This window comes from Amblyomma maculatum, chromosome 3 (genome assembly GCF_055883805.1).
Source record: "Amblyomma maculatum isolate TAMU_Amacu chromosome 3, ASM5588380v1, whole genome shotgun sequence".
Lineage (NCBI taxonomy): Eukaryota > Metazoa > Arthropoda > Arachnida > Ixodida > Ixodidae > Amblyomma > Amblyomma maculatum.
In genome coordinates, this window is record NC_139346.1 from 20,637,085 (window position 1) to 20,662,478 (window position 25,394).

Below are 25,394 nucleotides of genomic sequence, written 5' to 3' on the forward strand. Positions count from 1 at the left end.
GTTTCAGCCTGTCAATAGACACATCTTTACAACTGTTGATAGGGTGAATGTCTTCATTGCACGCTGGGGCACGTGGAACAGTCCGTTATAGGCCGGTGTTAGGGGAGGACGAACGTGGTCATGGCGAACGAAAGCATGGCGGCAGGAGTCCAGATCCTGGCCCACAAACACGGGTTGAGGGTGACGATTAGCAGGGATGACCGGAGTGATGTGTCGAAATGTGTTCTGGAGGTCCCAGAGGTAGGGTGAAGCATCATGAAGGAGTGAAGGGCATGAAGGAGAGAAGAATTTCCTATGAAATCGCAGGGGAACGCCATAGACCAGCTCAGCAGAAGAGCAGTCAAGGTCAGCCTTCAGTGTTGAGCGGATGCCCAGAAGGACGAGAGGAAGATGGTTGGACCAGTGTTCCCTTGGTTGATAAGTGGTAAGGGCTGCCTTGAGTTGGCGATAAAGACGTTTGCTGAAGGAGAGTAGGCAGTCGTATGAATGTGACGGACTCCCAGGATGTTGGCAAGGGCGGTGAACAGGGCCAACTGAAACTGGCGACCGTGGTCAGTGGTGACGGCAGACAGGCTGCTGGGGCGAGACACCCAGCCAGCTATGAATGCCGTAGCAACTGTCTCTGCCGTAGTGTCAGAAATGGGTATAACCTGGGCCAGCGGGTGAAACGGTCCACATATGTGAGCAGGTATGAGGCCCCACGTGATGACGGAAGAGGTCCAACAATGTCTATCTGGACGTGGGAGAACCTCACATCGGGAGGCCGAAAAGAAAAGGCAGACGGGACGGTATTCCATTGAACTTTCACATGCTGGCATTGAAGGCAGGTTCTGCCCAGCGACGGACATCGGCATTTATGCTCAGCCAAAGGAAGCGCGATGTAACCAGCAGTCTGTGTGGCACGAATACCAGCGTGGTTTATGTGGTGCAATTTGTCAAATATGGCGCGACGGAAAGCCAAAGGTACGTAAGGCAGGAAGCACCAGTGGATGTCTCGCAAGTAATCAACGTGGAGGAAAACAGCAGCGGACATTCAGCGAATGACAGGGACGTGGACGAGGAACGAAGGTGATGCAGCTGTGGGTCATTGCGATGTGCGGCTGCTAACTCCTCCATGTCCACCGGTGAGTCGTACGTCATGGTACCAACACGGGAAAGTACATCAATAGCATTTTCCGATTCATGGACATGACGGAGATCCACTGTACCTCTGAGATAAAGGACAGTTGGTGAATATGGCGTTCAGTGCAGGTGCTGTGATTCTGTTGGAAGGCAAACATCAAAGGCTTGTGGTCTGTGATGACGTGAAAGTCCCGACCCTCCAGAAAGTGGCTGAAATGCTTGATGACGAGGTACACCGCAAGGAGTTCTCGACCGAAGGTGCTGTATTTAGCATCTAGTGGCTTTAGCTTTTTTCAGAAAAAGCTGACAGGCTGCCAGCTAGAGACGTGCTGCTCAAGTACTGCGCCGACTGCAATGCTAGATGCATCAGTGACAAGACGCAGGGGAGCATCAGGAACGGGATGTATTAGCAAAGGGGTGTTTGCCAGCACCTTCTTCACAGCAGCGAATGCAGCTGCAGTGTCGTCAGTCCTCTCAAGAGGCGCAGCTGGATCTTTTTTGGTAGCCAAAAAATCGGTTAGAGGCTTCAGGAAATTGGCACACTTGAGGAGAAAGCAGTGGTGAAAGTTCAGAAGGCCGAAGAATTCTCTGAGCTTCTTAAGTGATGCAGAGGGTGGAAATTCTTGAACGGCCTTTACTTTGCTGCCGAGAGGCTGGATACCTTGTGGAGTGACAAGATGGCCCAGAAACTCAATTGTAGCGACACCGAAAAGGCATCTGTGCGGATTGATAACGAGGCAGTATTTATCAAGGCGCTTAAAAAGGATGCGCAGGTGAGCTGCGTGCTCATCCTCGGAGGAGCTTGCGACGAGGAGATCATCGATGTAGGCAAAAATGAAGTTGAGGCCTCGTGTAACCTCGTTTATAGTTCGCTGAAAAGTTTGTGCAGCGTTGCGTAATCCAAAAGGCATCCTCACATACGCAAAGAGGCTGAATGGTGTGGTAATGGCCATCTTCGGAATATCAGCGGGCTCTACGGGGATTTAATGGTAGGCCTTCACTAAGTCAATATTAGAGAAGATCGTGCAACCAGCTAAATTTGATGAGAAGTCTTGTATGTGAGGAAGTGGATAGCAGTCTAGTAAGGTGTGAGCATTGAGGGCACGGTAATCTCGACATGGCCTCCAGTTGCCCGGATCTTTATTTGGCACCATGGCGATGCCCAGTTGCTGGAGGAAGGGCGCACAATGCAAAACTCATGGCGAGCGACAGCAAGTCGTTCTCCAGACAGGTGGCGAGGGCGAGCAAACACAGGTGGTCGGATGTTTCATTGGTGACTCTCTGGTGTGGCTTCGGGATGTTGGGAAAATTGGCAAGGATTTTCCCGTAGGGCGAAGCAGGGACAAGAGCTCTAAGACCTGTCGCCAAAAAGGTGGAGAGTACGCCATTGACGGAGAGTTTCGTACTGAGATCGATGAGGCGATGGGCCTGCATATCGACAGTGAGGTTGAAGAAGCTGAGGAAATCAGCACCGAGAACAGCTTGCGAGATATCGGCGATGATGAAAATCCAGCGGAACGTCTGGCGCAATCTGAGGTTCAGTGTAAGAAACCGTTGGCCGTACGTGCAGATGGGGGAGTTGTTTATCGCTTGGAGTGGGGAAGTCTATTTGTTGCTACGGCAACCCGCCCAAGCTGCTTGTATTACACTGACCTGTGCTCCAGTGTCAACGAGGAAGCGAGCGCCAGTGATCTTGTCCGAAAAATAAAATAGGCAGCATGTCCGTCCACCAGTACCACTTGCCGCCGTCAGTGGCCGGTTGCAGCGTTTGCTGACCAGGAGCACAGGTGGGTGCACTTGCAGGCAGAGCTGCTGAAAATACGGTGGTACCAGCACAAGCCGAGGAGGAGGAGTCTTACCACTCTTTAAATGGTTGGAGTTCTGGCGAGGGCGACGGTGCCTGGGAGTGGCGGCGGGACTGAAACCTCGGCGGAGAACGGCGTGGCCGGGGCGCGAGGTCATCAAGCCGCCTGGCTAAAGCATCCGGTCACTCTTCTATGCTCACAAGCTGAGAGGCTGTGGTAGTAGTGGAAGGCGGAGCGTTTACGGCGCTGATGTTGGCGTGCCTTTAGTAATCCGCAACACGGTCCTTCGAGTTCGGCGAGCTTGTCCAGAGTGACATCACCCGTAGCCGCGGAGGATGAGGACCATGTTCTGGAGAAGTCACTGGAGAAATAACTCATGCAGTAAACTGTCCGGCCCCGATGGGGAGTCTCCAAGCAGCTGTCACATGGGACGGAGGAGCTGTGAAGGACGGCTATCACAGAGTTTTGTAGCAGTGAGAAGCTGCTGGAGTCGGCTGCGCTCTGTTGTGGGGTTATCATACAGTAGCCCACCGTAAACAGGGTTGTGCCAAGGAGTTGGTAACGCAGCGCTCGTCACCCATTTCGTGAACGAGGGCTGTCAGCTCCCTGGGCGGTAGCGATGAATCCGAGTCGGCGTTGGTGAGATGAAGAAAAAGCTTTATACACTATTTACAGGCATTTAAACAACGAGTTCGGCTCTGGGGCCGAAAGCTAACATAGCCGTACGCGACTGTTCTCGCACAGCGACGGCTGGGGAGATTCCGCCTCATCCGCACTGTCAGGGGGCGAACTGCTCCCGATGGACGCTAGTGACGAACTCCCACTCGGAGTCTCGAACGGAAGCACTTGAGACTCCGTCGCCGAGAACCGTTGACGCTCAAAATGGTCCAATCCGACGGCAGCACTTTCGCAGGGCCAATGGGAGAGCTTGCTGCGCTCTCGCTTCAAATATGCCGCGGGGCGAGAAGGGTTTCACCGTCAGGGCCACGGCGCCGTGCTGTCTGGACGCTCAGCTCATGTTGAAACACGTCGCTTCTCTCCCTTTGGTACGGCTCGCCTCCAGTGCACTGGTGCTTTGCAGAGAAGTATCCAGAGTTAGTGAAGGAGGCGTTCGCCAAAGAAGTTTGGCGTCCGGCTGAATTTCTGGGCGGCTTTGGCCAGGCACAACAGCACCCCCACCATCAGACATGCGCCGGGAAGACGAGCTGCTCACATGTGGCTCGGATGCCGGGCGCGCTCGTTCGCCAGGTTCCTCCAAGCTCACGTACAGTGTCCGGGCGCCAGGTAGCCTCACGTGCCTCGGGTTCCACTCGCCAGGTCACGATCTCTGCCGACAGCCTTGTTGCCGGGGCACGCCGATCAACTTCGCTCGGGTCGCTTCGATGCCCTTGCCACTCGCCACTGGTAACGGTAGACTTTTCTGCGGCTTGCAAAACCGACCGACAACAGGCAACACCCAACACAAGCAAGTACCCTCGGTCACCCGTCAAACACCAGACAGAGGCAAAATTTCAAATTCAGTTAGCTAAATTGTTGTCCCATTTTTGCTCCCACTACAACAAGAGACAAGTGTATAGGATGCAGTACACAAGGTTCAAACAACAATTTTGCACATTAATGATACATTAAATAGCAGCGAAAGTAATAATCAGTAATGGAATAGAGTCTCCTTGAAATCACTTGGACTGTGGACCATAACTGAGGAAGCAAGGAGGTCATTCAATTTTGCCCTGATCTGCCTACAAAGTTACCGTTAGCGACGAAACGATCGTTGAAGGTAGCTACGTCTCGAATGCACGGCTCAAAGCATCCGAGTTCGCACTGTGCTGCTCTCTTCCGCAAGCGGCAGAATGCGTAGCAGTATTCCGGCGGTTTGGCTCTCCTCCCTCTGCTACAGCCTCGGCTGTCCATTTCTCTACGAGACCTTTCTTTCCACTTTGTGCGTGAAAGAACAGATGAGCCCAAGTTGCTCGCTTTGCTGAACGATCTGTCTCGTTCCTTACGCTTGGCGCACCAATCGCGCATTTTCTCAGCGCGGGTGCATTTGTGCCACTGGGATCGTCGCTTCTTTTCCTTTCGCGATCGTTTGCGTTTTCTCACCTTTCGATGAGAGCATTCTTTCATGCACCTGCCTTTCCACTCTTTTCGGCGGCAGCACTTTAATTTTTGCTTTCTTTCTTTTGGTGCCAGCTCTTTCAAGCTGCCAGTAACCAGAGCTTGTATAGGGAACCAAAGCTGGAGTTTGCTCCGCGACGCCAGCGCTCGGTTTCCAGCGGAGCGGAGAGGAACTACAAAACCTACGTGCATCCGTGCCCACGCTGCGCGCGCCTGTCTGCGCAGCCCGCTCGCTCGGGAGCGCGTGCTACAGGCAGCCGCACGTGCACGCGGAACAGGAGAAGGAGAGTGAGGACGAGGGGGGATGGTCGTGCGTCTGTGCGCGCAAAGCCGGCGCTCTTTGGCAGTGGTGTTTCTTATTTTTGCTTTTTTTCTGTGCCCCGGCTGACATAGAGGCTGGCTGGAGGCGCGCTCTTTATCGGTGCTTTCGAAAGTGAGAAATTATGATTAATTGATCGCCGAGGACATTGTTTTCAAAGAGCGCTTGTTGGCAGGCTCAGACAAAAAAAAACATGAAGCCGAATTCGGTACTCGAAGGCAGAGGCAAGCGACCGGTATTTTGAAGGACTTGAGGCGGCACCTCTTGATGTCTCTTCCATGTTGTTCAGAGAATGAAGGGTCCAGCCTTCTCGCGCGTGTACACAGCGACGAGTGCTCCGGGCGCTGGTTGGAGAGCTTCTTTTCCAATTGTGACTGCTCACTTGAAAGGGGCCTATTCAACTCTTTGGGGACAGACGTTTTTTAGACGATGCTGCCGGCGCCGTGGTGCCTGCTTTCGGCGCGTTTAGGACGCGTTCCCTACAAAGGCACAAAGCATGCCGCCTTACCCTTTGGTTCCTGCTGACAGCGGTCAGGGGGAGTTCACTGCTGTGGCGCTGCCATCCGAAATCAATGACTTATTTACCTTTAACGATGAGCGGTTTCTTAACGACCTGGATCACTGACGAGAAGCCGAGGCATGCCATTTTTTCGGCAGTTTCCTCTCTCCGCGAGACAAAGAGCGAGGAAATGCCTGACGACTTTTCATGCTGGCGGGGACATCTCTCCAAGTAAACCTTTGTCTTCTTAATTCCACAGCTACGCTGTGCAATCCCTAGTTCAGTTATCTCCTCTAGCGAATGCGGTTTTGAGCTCCCGAAGCAGGATCGCGTATGAGGATAGAATGATTAACATATGTGTTTTCTCTTTATAAGCACAGAGTGATGGCATTAATGACATATATCTGTTTCTTGAGGCCGACTTAGTTCCACGATGGCTGCTGCGGCACCGCCAGTTACAAACAGAGGTGCGAGATACGAGCGGTACGAGATACCTAAAAAAAAATCCGACAACCATCGTTTCAACACGAAAAAGAGAAGAGAGAAAAACACTTTGACGAGTTTTGCGAAAAAGCGCACCGTCACTTTTTCATTCCCGATTTTTTTTTCTTGCCCCCTTTGTGTGAGCGCGACGGCGGCCAGAATGCGGCCGGAGGAGAAGAGAAACAACCGAGCGCGCACGCGCAAACACGTGCTGGAAAGCAGCGCGGAGCAGACAACAGCATGCTTTTCTATGCGGCGGGGAGCAGATGACGCGGCCGCACTGCGCGGAGGTTTTGACGGGGTCTCCATGGAGGGCACTGACGCACAGAGCAGCGCAGTGCCCCCTGGCCCAGGCTTTCTCCCCTATGGCGCCGACATCGTCGGAGTGCGTTGCCGCACCTACATCGCGGCCAGCAGCGCATGACTCACTGCCAGTCGCGTCCGAGCAAGGACAAGGCTCGCTTACGCCAGCCCCCAAGCTAGGCATATCCTCTGCAGGCTCGCCTCTCAAGTTACACTGATCTGCCGGTGTGCCGCATCGCTCAGCGCTAACCGGCGCGCGATCACGCTCGTCTAACAGCTGCGGCGCTTCGGATCGCGTGAGGTCCATGTTCGCACTAGGGTTGTTTTCGCCAATACAATTGAGCGCGTCAGGACAGGAAGATTCATGGCTCCTGTCTAGTTGCTCGCTGTCGACTTTACAAGTGTGTCTCTCGACAGCGTCTGCGTCATGGGTTTGCCTTAGCTGTTCAACACTTGTGAGCTGCGCAATTTCCATGAGCGCAACTTCGTTTTTCTGTGTGTCATGATCTACGTCGACTCTGACTTTGGAAATTGCCAATTTGTCGTCTCCTAGCCTGACTACATTTCTGCCACAGTTTACAACTTCTGCTTCTGAGTTGTCAGGCGGTTGATTTACTGCCAGTTCCTCACTCTCGATTGGTGGAATGCTTACAGCTACGTGGGAATGCGTGCAGGACGGTGTCACTTCGGATTTCTCGCCGATGGAGTCGGCTCCAACAGTCTCAGCTGCCAGTGGCTCGACCAAGGTAACCCTAGAAACTTCTGTTCGAGGCTTGATCGACTCGCTGCTGCTATCGCGTTGCTCGGCCGCTTCCCCAAGCTGTGTCTCATTCTCTGGTGCAAGTACAATTTGCTCCGAGACTTCCTGACTGTCTAGCCATTCGGTTATATCGGCTTTCAACTGATACGCCAAATCGAAGAACGTTTTGGTACAGTTTTTCTCTCGGTGATACCTGTCCCTAAGTTCCATTGGTGACAGCCGCTGTCTTTTCAGTAAAGACTCTTGCAGGTAATCGTAGCTTTTCAAGTCAACGTCTATCACGCGCTTGATTTCTTCCGACGCCTCAGCGGAGAGAATAGCAACCAATTTTTGTGCCCAAGTATCTCGCTCGAAGCGCTTACTTTTGCAGACATGCTCGAAATCTTCCAAGTACTCTGCCATATCCTCGGCGATGAGGAACGGTTGCAGACCCTCCCGCAACTTCGAACTGTTACCTTGAATGGCAATTGAAGCTTTATGCCTTTCAACACTTTTTCCGTGTGCCGAAAGCTCGAGCTGCATAAGCTTCTTTAAGCGGGAAAACCGCTTTTCGCGTTGTAACCTACGCTCAACGCGCTCTTGGCGTTCTAGCCTTCCACGCTCATCGCGCTCCTCGCGCTTTTGGAGTTCTAGCCTTTTGGCTTCCTCCTTCCCTTTTCTCTCTTGAATATCATCCCAGGCCTCTGCGGCTTCCTCAACCGTCACTTCTTCTGCCTGCATGATCTCAAGAATTTCCTTTTTTCTTTTTGTTGAGTCCAAATCGATGCCCAACTCATCACAAATTTGGAGAAGTTCTTTGACCTTGTAACTCTCCATCTTTTACCGGCCTCTTGTTGATTGCCTTTTTAGAATAGTGTACTATACGTTCGCTATCTCGCTCCTAGCAAGAAATGCGCAAGCCTTTCTCACACTGATTCCCCTCTTGGCATCCCTTGGTTTTCAAAACACTTCCTGTAGGCTTGAAACACGCAAGGTTAACACAATGCTATGCTCAGCCTTTCTCTAAGCTACCCTGTGTGTTAGAGAAGTCTAGCGTTTGAGAGAAACTTCAGGTACTCACCGCGCCGAGGTGCCTGACGCCGGTCAATCCCGCAGCTGCCATCCAATGTTGTGCCAGTGGATCCCGCAGCTGCCACCAATGTTGTGGAGCTATCACACAGTAGCCCACCGTCAACAGGGTTGTGCCAAGGAGTTGGTAACGCAGCGCTCGTCACCCGTTTCGTGAACGAGGGCTGTCAGCTCCCTGGGTGGTAGCGATGAATCCGAGTCGGCGTTGGTGAGATGAAGAAAAAGCTTTATGCACTATTTACAGGCATTTAAACAACGAGTTCGGCTCTGGGGCTGAAAGCTAACATAGCCGTACGCAACTGTTCTCGCGCAGCGACGGCCGGGGAGATTCCGCCGCGTCTGCACTGTCGGGGGGCGAACTGCTCCCGATGGACGCTAGTGACGAACTCCCACTCGGAGTCTCGAACGGAAGCACTTGAGACTCCGTCGCCGAGAACCGTTGACGCTCAGAATGGTCCAGACTGACGGCAGCACTTTCGCAGGGCCAATGGTAGAGCTTGCTGCGCTCTCGCTTCAAATATGCCGCGGGGCGAGAAGGGTTTCACCGTCAAGGCCCCGGCGCCGTGCTGTCTGCACGCTCAGCTCATGTTAAAACACGTCGCTTCTCTCCCTTTGGTACGGCTCGCCTCCAGTGCACTGGTGCTTTGCAGAGAAGTATCCAGAGTTTGTGAAGGAGGCGTTCGCCAAAGAAGTTTGGCGCCCGGCTGAATTTCTGAGCGGCTTTGGCCAGACACAACAGCGCGGAGGCTGATTTGCGGTCCACGAGAGCCGCCTTCAGTGTGTCAGAAGGTCGGGCCGTGTCCGGCGAGGCGATAATGTCCCCCTAATTCCTCGGCGACATCAGGAGGCGGGGAGGACACGAGATGGAGGAACTTGGTCTCCTGGCTGGTGATACGCCGCAAGTGGAAATGTGCCTCAACCTGGAGTTGCCAGGCATGAGGGCTGTTGGGCCAAAATGGTGGCAGGTTGATTGGTTGAAACATTGCCAATGGAGCGCCGTTATGCCGAGCGTCCTGGGCGGGTCGCCGGCTGTAGGAGGGGGGGGGGGAAGAACCAGCGGAATCCATGTAGGAGGGCGGTGTTGCGTGGTTGATGCTGGGTCACCAATTATGTTGGAGCTAAGATGAGGAATAACCAGCTCCGACAGTGTTCGGATTAATAATAATAATAATAATTGGTTCACTGGAAGGGAAAGGCGCAGTATCTGTCCAAACTATTTTTTTTTTATTACGCTGCTCACGCTGAGGTGTGTAGTGCCTAACCATTTCTTTGTCCAGCACTGTGCTGTGGCTTGCGATAAGAGCGTGGCGCTAGAGGCGCTACAGGTTCATTATGCGAGTGGGTTGATTACGCGACAAATACAGTATCATTTTTCACGATTGCAAGCGGCGTCTCAAGCCAACTTCTATATATAGAATTAACAATATCGATCGAATTTTAATAGTAATCGAATTGGAATATAAAATTATCAAATAATTGATATACTGAACTACTCTCGATCCCCTTTGAGTTCGATATGTCGGGTTCAACTTTATCAGTTCAGTTCAGTTCAGTTGTTCAGTTGTGTCCGACTCTTCTTGACCCTATGGACCATATCACGCCATGCTTTCCGGTCTCTCACTATCTTCCTAACATCACTTATCTTCATCTGCAGCGCCTCGAGGATGCCATCTAACCACCGCGTTTGCTGCCTACCCTTTCTCTGGTGACCCTCAACCTTTCCCAACATCAAATCTTTCTCCAGCCACTCCTCTCTTCTCATCAGATGACCAAAGTAGCTTTATATACATTCCCAAAAAATACTAGATGTAAGAAAAGAACAGAACAACTGACACCCACAACCAACGTGCATGCTCAGCACGTGCCGGGACCACCCTTTCGTGCCGAAAATTCAAGTTATCTTACTAACAGCGGCAGTGATGGCATGTTCACACAAGTTGGCAGGAGCTGCAACTCCTTTGAGATAAGAGGGAGCCCATTTGTATCCCCCTAATCAGAAAGGAGCCAACAGAAAGGGAAGCATAAGGGAATACAGTCGAACCCGCTTATATCGAACCCGGATATATCGAATTTTGGCTATATCGAACTCACGGAATATCCCCTTGAAAATCCCATGTAAAAGTATAGGAAAGCCGCGTCATATATCGAACTCAATTTCGCTGGTGGTTCGATATATCGAACTCCGCACCACGCACTGGAAAGTGTGCCTTCCCCAAAGACGATCGCATCACACTTGGCCGTTTGCCGCGTGACGTTTTCAAGCCATGCGCGGAAGGAATGAGAAGGAATAGTTCAGCAAAGGCTGGTCTGGGCAGCGCCGCGCCCATTCCCCAAAGGCGCGCGCATCTGCAGTTATCGTTTCCCGCGCGCCAACACATGACGTTTGCAAGCCATGTGCATGGGTGTGCCCATTCTTTTGCCGAACTCTCTCCTTCAGCACGCGCTACGCATGCGCCAAGCCAGCTCAGCTCGTTTTCAGACAGACGTGGGACGCTTTCTCCAGCGTGTGTTGCGAACCCTCTGCGCGCGGCGGCTGACGTGGAGTCATTCTTTCTTATCGTTGTGCTGTACGCGCGACGTAGCGTAAGATATGGCGGCTGCGAACGTTAAGAAGCGGCAGGCTTATTTTTTTTTTTTTGTGGCGGGAGCCGTTTATCTTTGCATGTATGAATCAACGGAAGCACGCCGTCAGCTGCTGCTATCATGATGCCCGCCCCAAGCGCGGCGTGATAAATCGAACCAGGCTTGTGCAATCAAGCCATCACGGGCACTTTGCCAAGTCCGCTCCCCGCCGCCGGAGGAGCTTTAAAAAGATAAACGCGCCCCGACGTTATCACTGCGCAACATCTTGGCACGCTGCCAAGAAATGAGCTGTGGCTGCGACGACCGAAACGGAGTGACGCGCGCCATCGACATGCAAGTGAAAACGCTCGCGATTTTCTGCCGCAGCGACACAGAAACCTTCCCAGAAAACCATATCATATTCAATGGATGTTCAATGAACATCCATAAATAGATATCCGATGTCCATATGATGTTTACAGAAGTTGATATTATGTTGACATAACATCCATGGAATGTCCATTTTGACACTTGTGGACGCCCATATAATGCCCACAGCATGTCCACACACAATATTGATGAGACATTAAATGATATTGTGTGGATATTAACCAATATATTTTTTGGTGCTGCGAGTTGTGCATTAGGAGTACCCTACTTTATAATAAGCGAGTAATTGCTCAATAATGCCCACCCAAGCACCATATGGCTCCACCTGGGTGGAGACTGCGCTCGTTTCGTTTGTGACTGCGCTCGTTTCGGAACTCTAGCGTTTGGGACTGTGAACACAACGTGAGGAGTCTCTACAAAGTTTGGCCTTCCGCACGTGTTGGCAGCCATGAAAAAAAAAAAGAAATGCGCCAGTCGATAGCCTAAATAATTCCTTCAGAAAAAAAAGGACCAAACGTTAAGTAAACATCTCTCCCCTGTATGAGACGACACATGCGCAATATGTTTGTGCTATAACTTCAAGTTAAATATACATCCACTCAAAGCTTTTAAGCACTTTTCCTAGATTTCTATACACTGAAAGAACATCCACGAAATAATATCTTTAGAATATCCACTAAATGATTATTTTCATCGAATAATCCTCTCAATATCCACACAATATCGACAAGTGACATTGGACATTAGGACTATTTGTGGACATCCTCTGAATATTCATGGTTATCTGGGTTGTTTTGAGCTGCCGCGGTGGCTCGAGCGGCCAGCGGGACGCAGTTCCAACAAGTTGGAAATTTTTCGCTCTGTCGCTGCCGCTCGTCGCTGAGATGGCTCAATCGCTTGCATGTGAGCGAGCTGGCCTTAACGCATTTTTTTTTTTCTTCAAATTCTCGGGTGCAAAAGTGGAGAGTGGGTTCATTATGCGAGTGGGTTGATTACGCGGCAAATACGGTATCGTTTTTTCGCATCGTAAGTGCCGTCACAAGCCAATTTCTGTATATCGAATTATCGATATATCGAACTTTTTCGCGATCCCCTTCGAGTTAGATATATCCGGGTTCGACTGTGTTTTTGTTTGTGCTGATGATTGTGAAGTAATAATTATTCATGCAGGTGATAGTTTAGAAAGTAGAAGAAAACAAAAAACACATGCCACTGGTGTGATCCCTAGTTGCACAGGCATGTTTGTGCGATTCGGTAGGAGCAGGGCTTAATGTCTGCTCATTATGATATTGAGATTAAGAAGGCTCATGCCCTTTCTGTTAGTTGATATCTGCATCAGGTGATGTAATGTGGTAGCTTAGGACTGCATGGTAATATAAGTGTGCATGAGAGGCACAAATTAAGGGATTAGTGATTAACTAAACCGAATGTGCATTTAGGGAGCCACCGATGGGGACCATAACAGTGTTGCATTATACCCTTGAGAGCAACTCCGGGGCTTTTTTTACATTTCCATACTCCAGTAAAACCTTTACTGTGGGTTTTTCTACTAAATTTGGAAGCCATACTATATATCATTCATAAGCAATGTGGCCTCACTTCAGGCGATTTTTGTGGGGACCACTGCGTTAGTTGCATCACAAACATTATACCCACATTACTGCCCACTTCCTGCATGAACAAGTTTTGAGGCCTGCATTAGGCCATATCTTGGCCAGCTTAAGTGCTGCACCATGATTTCCGGTCTGTTTCCTTCATTCAATGCATGTGTGAGAGTTTTTTTTTCCAGATGTCACTGATACAACTTCACTTTTTGGCTTTGAAGCTGGTTTCAGTTTTTGAAAACAGTTCTACAACATAGAATTTTGTTTGTTGCTTTAGAGACAGAGCACACCGAGGAATGTTATGCAGTGAATAGATGATGAAAGAACCACCTGAGTTGCCCTCTAAAAGCAAAGATTAAGTGCCCCCCCCCCCCCTGCAAAGACAGAACGGTCTTGACTACATTGCTGTAACCAATGTGATCTCGAATAAAACCACCAAATAATTGAGAACAAAGATAGGATAAATGAAATCATAATAAGCAATGCCAAATGCTGGTACAGTTGTCATCACTAAATAAGCACTCGTCAGGGGTGGGTTTGTTCACCCTGCAGTGAGAGTGTGGGACATTCCATTGTTTCCCTCGCATTGCTGCAATGTTGCCCCATTCTGACTGACAGGGCCTTCACTCAAAATGGCTGTGGAACGCCATCCCTGCTGTCTTTGTAGTCAAGCTGCTGTCTGGCATGGTGTACTAAATCCCTTGCTTTGAGTAGCTTGCAGCGCTGTCCACTTCCAAATGGTGGATGCATATTCTTTCCCAATTTTTACGCCAGGAATTTGAATTGAGTTGGTGGCAAAATTTTTTGATGCAATCTTCTCGGCAGTGGCATGTTTTGCAGCCAAACAAATGTCAGCATAAGCAGATCGAGCTATGGGGGAATTTTATTCCTTTTGCTACAAAGACTGAATGGTCCTCAAAAACCAAGGCAGCCCATGTACAGGCCCTTGTGGCAGTCTTGAAAGCACATGCACTGGGCCGGTGTCGTGTAGTTTAGAGCACATAGGTGCCAGTGTAGACACTAGTCTGCAGGGTGTCTGCTGTTCCCTGTCTGTGTTTCACCTGTGACTGCAGACACCTCTATGGCCGAGGAAATCAAGAAGGTGACAGACCGGGAGGCTTTCTTCGAGAACCTGGCTGTCGAACAAGGTGGGTGCAAAAAAATGGGCAGACCACATCACTGCAGTCACTGCTTTGCTCTTTGCACCTTTTCACATGAACCTGGAAAACAGTTTTGCTATTTGCAAAGCCTGCTCCAGTTGTTTTGCCATTTTTAAATTTTCATCCGAGGCCAGAGCAGCAAGCTATCTTAAATGTGAGTTGTTGCTTCAGTTGACTGGTGACGACTTCATGTCTAGCGTGTGTGCACAAGCAGTGCATACAGCCCAGACATTGCGGTTTGTGGCATTTCAGGGATTCACTTCTGCTGTGCAGCCAGCCATGGGGTAGGATGAACCACTTGCAGTGTACCCTGTTCATTTTTTTTCCCTCCCAGAATTCATGAACGGTGTGGACACAGACAAGGTGCACTCGCACATTGAGGACTGCATTGCCCGCCAGGAGGACATTGTCAAGGTGGGCGCAGGGAATGAGTTTTCACTTATTTCTAGGCAACATGTTGCTGGGCTAGTTTGGTGCATTGCCCTAAGAAAATGAGCGCTGGCAAAGAAAATATACACTCAGGAAACTGGACTGGAGATTGCACAGACAGGACCAGCCTTCTTCCTGTCTTCCTCCAGTCTCCTATTTTCATCTTGTTTTGGCCAGTGTTAATTTCCTTAAAGCAGTGCAAATGCAAATAAAAATTATTATAATCATTAAAAAGAAGTGCAGTCACCGGCCGATTTTTTGGACCCTCAAGAGGCTGAAAAAGCATAAAAGAAAATGAATTCGCAGCAAAAACATCACTTTATTTATCAAACAGCTTTCAAACTGATCAGTATGCTTCTGTATCAGTCTCCTCCCTAGTGCAGTGGTGACCACAGGGAAAACCGTGCAGGAGTCAGACTGGCGCGATGTTCAAAGAGAAAGAGGCACAGGATACCAGCAGACCAGTTCAGACGGAGCCTCACTGCTTCCTTACGACTCTTTGTCAGCGCCTTTCTTTCTTCCTCGCGTGAAAAAAACAGTGACAGTGGTGGCTGTCTCCGAGGAAGCAGAGGAAGGTGTATGCTGTGCGTGTTGGGTTTTTAAAAAAAAGCAACACTGTCTCTCGAGTTCTCTTGGAGGTTGTGTTTAGTTGGGACGCTTGTGTATCAAAATAAAGTAATACCGCTGTCACACTGGCATTTCGAAGGTCCTCGAACCGATTGTCTATCGACTCGAAGGTTGCTAAGGTAGCTAGCATTGATCCGAAGAGTGCTACGCGCACTATCGTGCACACCTCGTTTATGATAGAAAAACATGAACAAGCGTTGTTATTTCGTATCTTTAATTTACGCGGTAAAATATTAGTGTGCATAATTTAAAAATAGCATCGCTCTTTTTTAAGGCGCATTATTTTTGTACTTTCTACCACTGTAACCTGCGCTGCTGGGAAAAGCAAAGGCAATGAAAAGCACAGCCGTTTGAACGTCAACTTGTTAAAAAAAAACAGAGTTGTCCTTTAACAACTAAAAACCTGTAGTTACTAAAAAAAAAGGGAACAGTTAAATTTTATTTTGCATTTATAGAAAGATTTTAGTTCCTTTGAAACCAAAAGCAACGATAGTGGCGTCACAAAAGTTTGGCGCCAAACACCAGAACTATTTCAACAGTCTTCGAGTTTTGCCGTGTAGCAGCAGCACAACTCCTTCGAATTCAATCGCGATTAAAAATCTAGAAGGCTATTGACTCGATCGCCTTTGAAAATAACTGCAAAGGTATAAAACTAGCGTTTGTTGTCAGTTGGCAGCTGGTCCCTTTGGGGGTTACTAGACAGGCACGCAATTTTTTTTTACCATGCTCACACATCGCCAGCTGCAAGCGAACTTGTGCCACCGCGACTCCACTTACTGTGGTGACCTGCGTCGCTGACTGTCTCGTTGACAGCTACATGCAAACCGTGTCGCATGATAGGACCACACTCCCGCATAATGGCCCATCCTCCATGGAGTGGAACTCCGTCGCCGCGGCTCGATGGAACATTGCAGCAGGGGCCCATGGTGCAGGCTGCCCAATTTCGGGGAGTAGGGTGGCTTTTTGGGCTTGTTGGTTCATCGCTTCAACACACTGTTGCGCAACAAAAGAACAGAAAGGAACACCATGAGTGTTATGCATGGAGTAATGGGTTCATTAACCTGCCACAGCTAGTGGTCCCTGCTATCCAGAGACGTGCGGGTGCATCCAACGCAGTTCAAGGTTGCAGAAAAACAAAATGGCAGCGATGTTGTAGCAATTTTTTTCACCTTTGACCTGCTGTCAAGAGCAAAAGTCGGGAAAATGAAATGAGAAAAATTTAATACGTCCGAAATTTTGGTCAGTCTAATACACTGACTCTATGAAGCGCGTGAAGGTGCCATGGCGGAGTCCAAATAATCACGGGTGGAAGTGCTGCTCCATTTGCTCCATTCTGCTCCAAACTGCCTTCCTTGCTTCATCTTGCTCCAAAACACAGTATTGCTTCAAAACTGCTCGAAACTGGCTGCTTCCATGTTCTGCCATCAAATTTAGCAGAACACTGAACGTTTCACCACACTGGGAGCAAAGTGGTAGCACATTTGCACTGGGCGTAATAGAAATAAAATTTTTCAAGGGAGGGAAGCACGGAGCATAATAAATTTTTGCTCTCAAGTAAATTTGTATGAGCCACAATTGATTGGAGGCAATTAATTACGAAAACAACATACTGTGCATGTGGCATATAGCACCTCCTCCCAGCCTTTTGAATCGCTAGTGGAGAGAGAAGCGAGAGCAGCAAGCGAAGCAGATAGCACAAATTACTGTGAGAAGTTAGGAAACTTGTCCAATTGCAAAAACTGCATCAGTTATTCTAATGATAACGCTGTTAAAACAAGCAGGTACTTCACCATCGAGCCTCTCTGTCAGTGAAAAGCATGTCAGGCCTATGGCTGACAAAATCATACTTGAGGCATAATGGGTCAGTACGCCAAAGTTGTAAATCTCTAGGAAGCTTCCCAAGGGTGTTGGAAAACAAAGATAAAAATGAGCTTCAGCATTTGCCCCAGCAAAAGAATGATGAACTGTTGGCAGGAGGCAGTGAAGTAAAGAGGCTGAAGGACGATTAGGCTACCCTTCAGTTCCATCTATCTTCCCTGAACGCACTACTGATTAGTGCTCAGGAATTTACCAGCACAGGCATAGGATCAAAAAAAGAATAGCACAAGGTAGAGAGCTGAAATGCCATGCTTATTAATCTGAACTCCAAATTAGTTGTGCTGCTTGAGGACATCAGAGTCGTAGACTCGACAGATATCTTGACATTTGAATCTATCAAGTCAGAACAGGCAAACGGTTTAGGTCAGGCTGCTAGCCTGTTTCAAATTGTTGCTCAGGTTAGTCTGTGTTATACTATACATCTTTACATGATTTGGCCGTTTGTCTTATTAGAGATGAGTGCAAAGTTGAATAAGCATCTAACTTGCATAAAAAGGAATCACATTGGGAATTTTATATGTCATAAAGAGAAAACTGCAATTTTTAAAGGCGTTTGACCTTAGAAATGTGCTCCAAAACATAATTCAAATGCTCCAAAGCTGCTCCAAAATGGCGTTATTACTGCTCCTTGAACTGCTCCAAAATGCTCGAGCCTACTTCCACCCCTGTAATCGGAACGTCTGCAAAATTGGGCAGCCAAAAAATTGATCAGCGACTGTAGAGCAAAAGCACTACCTAGGGCAACAACACATTGGATAAGCTTTAAACCACATACGCTCCCATCGAAAAGACAGCCTGTTTATGTTTGCTTTGATACAGTGGATACCAAATGCTTCTAGTTTATGCAAAAAGATTTTATGATTTAGGAATTTGTGGCTTACTAAGGTTATTCATTATCATCATAATTTTCATTCATTACCGTGTAAAATAATTTCCTCTTGTAATGCACCAGCATAGCAGATTCATTTAACTGTCTCTGATAACATCTTTACTGGTAATTAGTTGAAGAAGTTCTCAGTTTTATTAAGTGTAGCCTTTTCTAAGGCTTTTGAAAAGACTGGTAAATGGGAATAGGCTGGTAGTTCATTATTCATTCTTATCAGCTCCTTTGAAAAAAACTGAAAGTTTAGCATTTTTTATTCTTGTGGTAAAAGCAGAGTAGGTCAAGCAAGATGGAGAATGCAGCAGAGGAAACAATGCAGAAAAAACACACGGACACACAAAGAATGATGCTGCACTTACAGCTGAGTCGTTTTTACCTTCTTCTCTCTTCAGTTCATCTACCTGCAGCTAACTTCTTTCTTTGCTTCATTGTCCTTCTGGTATGTGTAGGAAATCCATTTCCTTCTTCATATTGTCATGCTGTCCACAAAAATTCTTGATAGCCCAAACTTGTAAAATCTCTCGGGTCAATTTATTCTTGTGGTAGACATAGCCGGTATAACAAGCAAAACTGTTTGTTTATACATCAGGTAATGGCGTCCGTTTCGCTCCGCTTGGCGCGGTCGCCCATGCCGGGGTCTCCCGGCGGTCCGCCTGGTTAGCTTGCCGCTTGGGGCGCTGTCGTCAGTGGCGCCCACAACACCCCCCTTTTTTGAAAGGTTTGATCTCACAGGTCCAGGCGTTCTGGTCGCTTACAAACACGTCCACATCTTGTCGTGCTCGTGTCCTGCAACGGTTGCAGGTGTCTTGCTGTACGTCTTGCTTGTCCTCTGTCGGTTTGTACAACGTAGGACCTTGGTTCTGATGTTGGCTGTGTTACCACGCCGTCTGATGCAGCTCCAGCGAGGATGCGCACCACTGTGCCTGGTGGTAAGCGCTCTCGGCTCCATACCTTGTGCCGGGTGTCGTATGATCGTTTTGCACGAGCTCTGTAGGCTTCATTATTTTGTCTGAATTCGCTGTCGTCCCACTTCGGGGCTAGCAGCTTCGAAGTGGTTGGTACTGTGGTGTTCAGACGACGACCCATTAAGAGTTCTCCTAGTGACAATCCTTCCATGCTGGGTGTGGCCCTGTAGGCAAGTAGCGCTTCGTGTATGTTGGAAGACTTCCTCAAAAGCTGCTTTGCTGTCTGCACAGCCCTCTCAGCCATACCGTTGCTCTGCGGGTAGTAAGGGCTTGAGGTTGTGTGTGAGGCTCCCCAGTGATGCACTAGTTCTTTGAACTCTGTGGAAGTGAACTGCAGCCCATTGTCTGTGCGTATTGTCCGTGGAACACCGTACCGTGCAAACATTGGCTCCAAGACTAGGGCTATGTTTTTTGTAGCTGTCCTTGGCAGCTGTTCTAGCTTGAAAAATCGGGAGTAGTAGTCCACTACTACAACATACTCTTTCCCCTCCAGCGTGAAGAGATCCATGCCGACTGTGTCCCAAGGGTGTGCTGGCAATGGGGTTAGAAGCAGGGGTTCTGTATCTGGCTTTCTGTGCTCTCTGCAAGTTGGACACTTTCCCACGTAGTCTTCAATGTGCTTGCCTATTCCTGGCCACCATATGCATTCTCTTGCCCTCGCTCGGCACCTTGTTGGGCCCAAGTGGCCTGCATGGAGTTTTTACAGAACCTCTACTCTGATGTCTGGCGGGATGGTTATTCTGTCGCCTTTGAATAGCAGACCATCAACGAGCAAAATCTCACTAGCCACCTCGACGTACCTTTTCAGGTCAGGTGACAGCCCATGCACAGTTGACCATGATGTAGTGCTGAAGGTAGCCACCCTGGAAAGTGTTTCATCTGACTGGATACTTGCCCTGATTCTGTCCAGCATTTGGTTTGAAGCAGGGAGCTGTTCAAGTGCTAATTCTTCAAACTCGCGCACTGCACTCTCGAGAGTTCTTTCTTTGTCTGCTGGTTTCCCAGATGGCTTCCGGGACAGAAGGTCAGCTGTGTACAGCTTTTTGCCTGGAGTGTGGGACATGGTGTAGTCGTACTCCAAAAGGCGTATCCTCAAACGTTGAAGGCGAGGACTCAGCTCGTCAAGCCGTTTAGTCGTCAGCAGTGGTATTAACAGTTTGTGGTCCGTTTCCACGTGAAAGGTTGATCCCAGCAGGTATTTGCGGAAATGTTCGCAAGCCTATGTGATTGCCAGTGCCTCCTTTTCGATTTGGGCATATCTTTGTTCTGTATCCGTAAGGGAGCGTGATGCATGTGCCACAGGTAGGAGCTTTTCGTGCGACTGCTGTAGAAGTACAGCCCCAAGACCGTATGAGGAAGCATCCACAGACACTGTGTGAGGCGACTGAGCATCGTAGTGAATGAGAATCGGCGTCCTGCTTAAAGCTTGCTTGAGTTTGTCAAAACTCTGCTGCTGAGCTGGGCCCCAGTGCCAGTCGGCGTCTTGGTGGAGCAAGTTTCTGAGAGGCTTCGCAAAGTCTGCTAGCTCTGGAAGAAATTTCGCTAGGTGGTTTGCAGAGCCCAACAAAGACCTGACTTCTGACACATCACATGGTGGGTCTAGCTGGACTATGGCCCTGACCTTTTCCGGGTCGGCGCTGACTCCTGTTGAGTTTACGACGTGTCCTAAGAATGTTACTTCTGTTTGTCGAAAAGATGTTGAGGGTAACACCTGCATCTTCCAGCTTCCTCAGCACCAGCAGTAGGTTGGTGTCGTGTTCCTCAGTTGTCTTCCCTGAGACAATGATGTCATCTTGTAGACAACTTACACCATCCAGTCCTTCGAGCACACGGAGCATTTCTCGTTGGTAGAACTCTGGCGCTGTGGAGATTCCGCAGGGAAGCCTCAGGAACTGGAACCTGCCAACTGGTGTGATGAAGGTTGTGTATTCGCGAGAGTCCTTGCACAGTGGCCCCTGCCAGTACCCTGCTCATGCATCTAGACGGCTGAAAACTGTTGCACCTGCTAATTTTGCAAGACACTCGTCCACCGTAGGCATGAGCACACGTTCGCGTATTATTTGTTGGTTGAGTTGACCATAGTCCACGCAGATGCGCAGCTCATTGTTCTTTTTTCGTGCGACAACCATTGGAAAACACCACTCGGTTGCTCGCTCGATCTTCTGGATGACTCCCAAGTCTTCCATCCTTTCTAGTTCTTTCTTCGCAAGTGGAAGCAGTGGAAGAGGCACGCGCCTAGGATAAATGACTGCGTATGGCTCAGCATCCTTTTTGGCTTTGATGCAGTACTCAGTCTTCATGACTCCAAGCCCAGACATTAGCTTTGGGTATGACGCCAAGAAGTTGGGGACATCAGTTGATTGTGCGAGGGTTTCGTCTAGCTCAAGAGGGCGCTGTAGATCCCAAGTGATTCTATAGCTGGTCGACTGAGCAGCGGTTCTTTTAATCCTTTGATGATGAAGATTGCTTCTTGGATTTCAGTGTTGCGCCAGGTGACTGTTGCATCAATGTAGCCAACAGTGGCTATCGCTGTCTGGCCTGGGCCTATCAACAGCTGTTGCGTTGACTTGATGGCTCCTATGACGGTTTTGTCGTACTGGTCGTGTGCGATTGCAGTCACATCCGCGCCGGTGTCGACCTTGAAGGTAAAAAGCAAGTTGTTCACGGTAGCAGTAATCCTCCACGGCGTACTCACTCCCACTTTGATTTCGCCTAGATATAGCTCTCCGAGATCTCTTGGTCGTTGTTGGATACTCGAGGTCTCGTCCTTCGGCTTAGACATGCAGACGCGGGCGTAGTGGCCTTTTTTCCCACACTGGTTGCACGTCTTGTCTATCGCAGGACACTGTGTCTTCGTGTGGTCACGCACACCACCACACCACTTGCAGCGTTCGTCTCCCGTCTTGTGTGTACGTTGAGGGCGTGACTTGAAAGGCACCTTCGCTTCGTTCCGGCGAGTTTTGACATTTGTCTGGCCGCGAACTTCTCCCATGTCGAGAGCTGGCTGTTCGATGGAGCAAATTTCCTTGTGTTGAAGTTTTACGCTCTCTGAATTGCGGGCAGCGGTGATTGCTTTTTCAAGAGTGAGTTCTGCGTCAAGCTGCAGGCTCTCGCTGAGCTTTACGTCTCACAAGCCGACCACGATCCTGTCCTGAATCAGTTCGTCTTTGAGAGTTCCGTAATCGCATCTTTCGGCCATCTTGAACAGTTTAGTCGCAAATGCGTCGACGTTTTCATGCTGCTCTTGTTTCCGAGAGTTAAATCGCGTTCTCTCATAGATGACATTCTTTCGAGGTAGGAAATGCTTTTCAAAAGCACTCACCACGGCGGAGTGTGATACCATCTGTTCGTCTGTCAGTTTCAAAGCAGCGAGCACGTCCTCCGCTTCTTCGCCCATGGCATAGAGTAATGTGTTGATTTGCGTCATCTCGTCCTGTCCTGTCAGACTGGAGATGAGTCGGTAGCGTTCCCACCTGCGGTGCCATCGTGTCCAATCTTCGGGCTTGCGGAAATCGAGCTTTGTCGGCAGTTCCACGGCGAGCGGGTTGAACGTCATTCTCGGAGTGCCGCTCGCGCGCTCTTCGTTCACGCCGCGAGTGTCTGGCATGACGCTGCGGCCGCTTACGTTGGGCTCGCTGTCCATCTGGGTGTCACGCTGCATTGGTTATCTCGCCGCTGCCACCATGTGGTAGACATAGCCAGTATAACAAGCAAAATTGTTCATTTATACATCAGGTAATGGCACCCGTTTTGCTCCGCTTGGCGCGGTCGCCCATGCCGGGGTCTCCCGGCGGTCCGCCTGGTTAGCTTGCCGCTTGGGGCGCTGTCGTCAGTGGTGCCCACAACAATTCTTGTTCATTTTCATAACCTGCATGTTGTGACAGGCGGCTGGGCATTTTTGTTCTTTGCATAGTACACAGTGTTTGCAATGCACTGCAAGGTCTTCTCTGATATTGCTGTGGCGTGCTCTCTGATCCTATCATAGACATCTCCTGGTCTGACCGATGTATTGCGTCCCATAGAACAGGAGATTCCGAAACACAATTGATTGAATACATTCAGAGTGCCACATTCGGTGCACAGTTCGGCATGACTGCTTGTTCCTGTTCACCCGCGCACACATGCTTTGCTTGGAGCCGTAGGAATCATTTGACTGTCCAATCTTCATCAGGTTTTCGGTTAAATCATGAACATAGCGTACCACGAAAATCTTCTTCCCTTGAGTCGTATCTTCATTTTCTCTCCTCGGCTTGTTCTGCAGCACTAAGCTTTCTACTATGCTGCATAGTAAAGACTTAATTAGGAAATCCTGCTTCCAGAAGCTCGTTGTTCTGGTCTAAAAAGCTTTGCCTCATACAATGATGGCAGGATTTGTTAAGAGCAGACAGGCTTTTAAAGGCAATGACTCTTTTTACCATCTTAGGATGGTTGGATATGGAAGGAATTGCTTGTTCGCTCAAGGCTGGTACAGTAGAATCTCGATGATACGAATTCCAAGGGAGCACGTAAAATATTCATATCATCCCGAATTCGTATGATCCAAAACAAGTCAACTTCCACATGGGAATGAATTGAAAATGAACCAAACTTTATTATGGCGAACTACTTGCGGCCGAAAAAGTCTGTAATGCTTGTCTGCATTTTTTTGCTGTTGATGTCACGGACAAGCTCCGCCTGAAAGGCATAAAACCGTGCCGCGTTTTTGTCGCTCAAGCTGCTGGCACTTACGGTGCAGCGCAGAACGTCCAAAGCGTGAAGAGTATCTGCCGTTAACGGCGGCTGATCACACTCGTCGTCAGCATCACCATCGCTGTCAGGCTCATTTTCGCAATCATTCGCTTCGTTGACCAAGTCTTCAATAGACCTCAGCCCACAAGTCGCGACGTTGTCGTCCGCGATAACGAAGTCCCGAGCCGAAGCTTCAGTTTCCAGATTGTCCCAGCCATCAATCGTGAGGTCTTCATCTGGCTCTTGACAATCTCCTGCCGAAGCCGCATCAAGTCCGATGGCAAATCCGCACTTTCTAAAACAGTTCGAGATTGTGTCTGAAGTTACATTATCCCACGACACGGCCGAAAGTGCAAAGCATCTAAGAGACTAAACCGCACATTTGCTTCTTTACGTCAATTTTCGCCAGCAGACGCTTTTAAAATGATGTTTCACATTTCTGATTATCCCAGCGTCCAGTGGCTGAAGATGGCTGGTAGTGTTCGTCGGCAGGAACCTGACTTTCACGTTATTGAATGTCATTTCCTTTGGGTGGGCAGAGCACTGGTCCAAGAAAAGCAAAATTTTCCGGTTTCTTGACGTCATTTTTCGATCAAGGCTTGTCAAGAACTTGCGGAAAAAATCTCCAGTCATCCACACCTTTCGGTTACCTTTGTAAAAGACAGGCAAACGCTCCGCCGATCGGAAACACCTCGGTTTCTTCGACTTACCGATGACGGTAAGCTGGAGTTTCTTGGATCCATCCGAGTTGCAGCAAAAGAGTACTGTTACTCTCTCCTTGCTTTTCTGGCCGCCCTGGCCTTTTACGCATAAACTTCTTTCCGTTTGAAGGTTGAAAAAGAGGCCCGCCTCGTCGGCAATAAATATGTCTCGTGGCGCGTACTCTGAAATCAGCGCCGGCAGCGTGTTCAGCCACTCATCTACAGCTGATTGGTCCACTTTCTTGCCTTCACCTGAGACGACCCGGTAAACAAGCCCGTGCCGCTCCTTCAACCGGTGCAGCCATCCCCCAGACGCTTGGAAATATTTAATTCCAAGCGAAACCGTGACGGTGTCGGCTTTTTCACGTAGCATCTTACCGTCCACGTTGTCACCGGCCGCTGTCACGTCACGGAACCAAGTCAGCAAAAACCTCTTCCAGCTTGACATGGGTCGCTGTTTTAGCCTGCTTCACGTTCGCACCGAAGTGCTGCACATTCTTCAAGATGGCATCTCGCTGCCCAACAATGGTGCAGAGCGTCGACGGTGCCAACCCTGGCTCTTTTGCTAAGTCGGCACGCTTCTTCTTAGGGTTTTCGTCGACCCTCTTCAGCACTTCAAGCTTTTCCTTAAAAGAAAGGGCTTTACGCTTCCGCGACATTTCGGCAGCAGCGAACGCTTGCGTCTTTCTAACGTTTGGGCACTTCACGTCACAGCGAACGACAGAAAGAAGCGGCGAACGGAGAACTACCAAGCCTCAAGGTGAGGTGAACCATGCAGGGGCAGCCAGCGTCACAGGCCTCCTGGGAACAGCCGGCGAGACAACTTTTCGATGGACCAATGAACTGCCAGCGAATGAGTGACGTACACGACTGGGTATGGTGGCTAGAAAGCTTCTAGCCACCATAGACTGGGCACGTACCTCGCCTTGGCCGTCCTTGTCTAGTGCTCGTCGGTTTGCTACGAAAGGGAGGTGGGGCAGGGTGGCTAGGGGG

General features: G+C 49.4%; 1 protein-coding gene across 1 annotated transcript in view; it reads left to right on the plus strand.

Annotated features, from left to right (window-relative positions):
• Positions 1-25,394, plus strand: part of LOC146194319 (vacuolar protein sorting-associated protein 33A-like) — a 149,031-nt gene that overhangs the window by 90,201 nt on the left and 33,436 nt on the right. The window contains exons 11-12 of the mRNA XM_084597348.1: positions 14,104-14,178; positions 14,525-14,604. Of these exons, the coding sequence (XP_084453474.1) occupies positions 14,104-14,178; positions 14,525-14,604 (155 nt within the window). The remainder of the gene's footprint in view (positions 1-14,103; positions 14,179-14,524; positions 14,605-25,394) is intronic.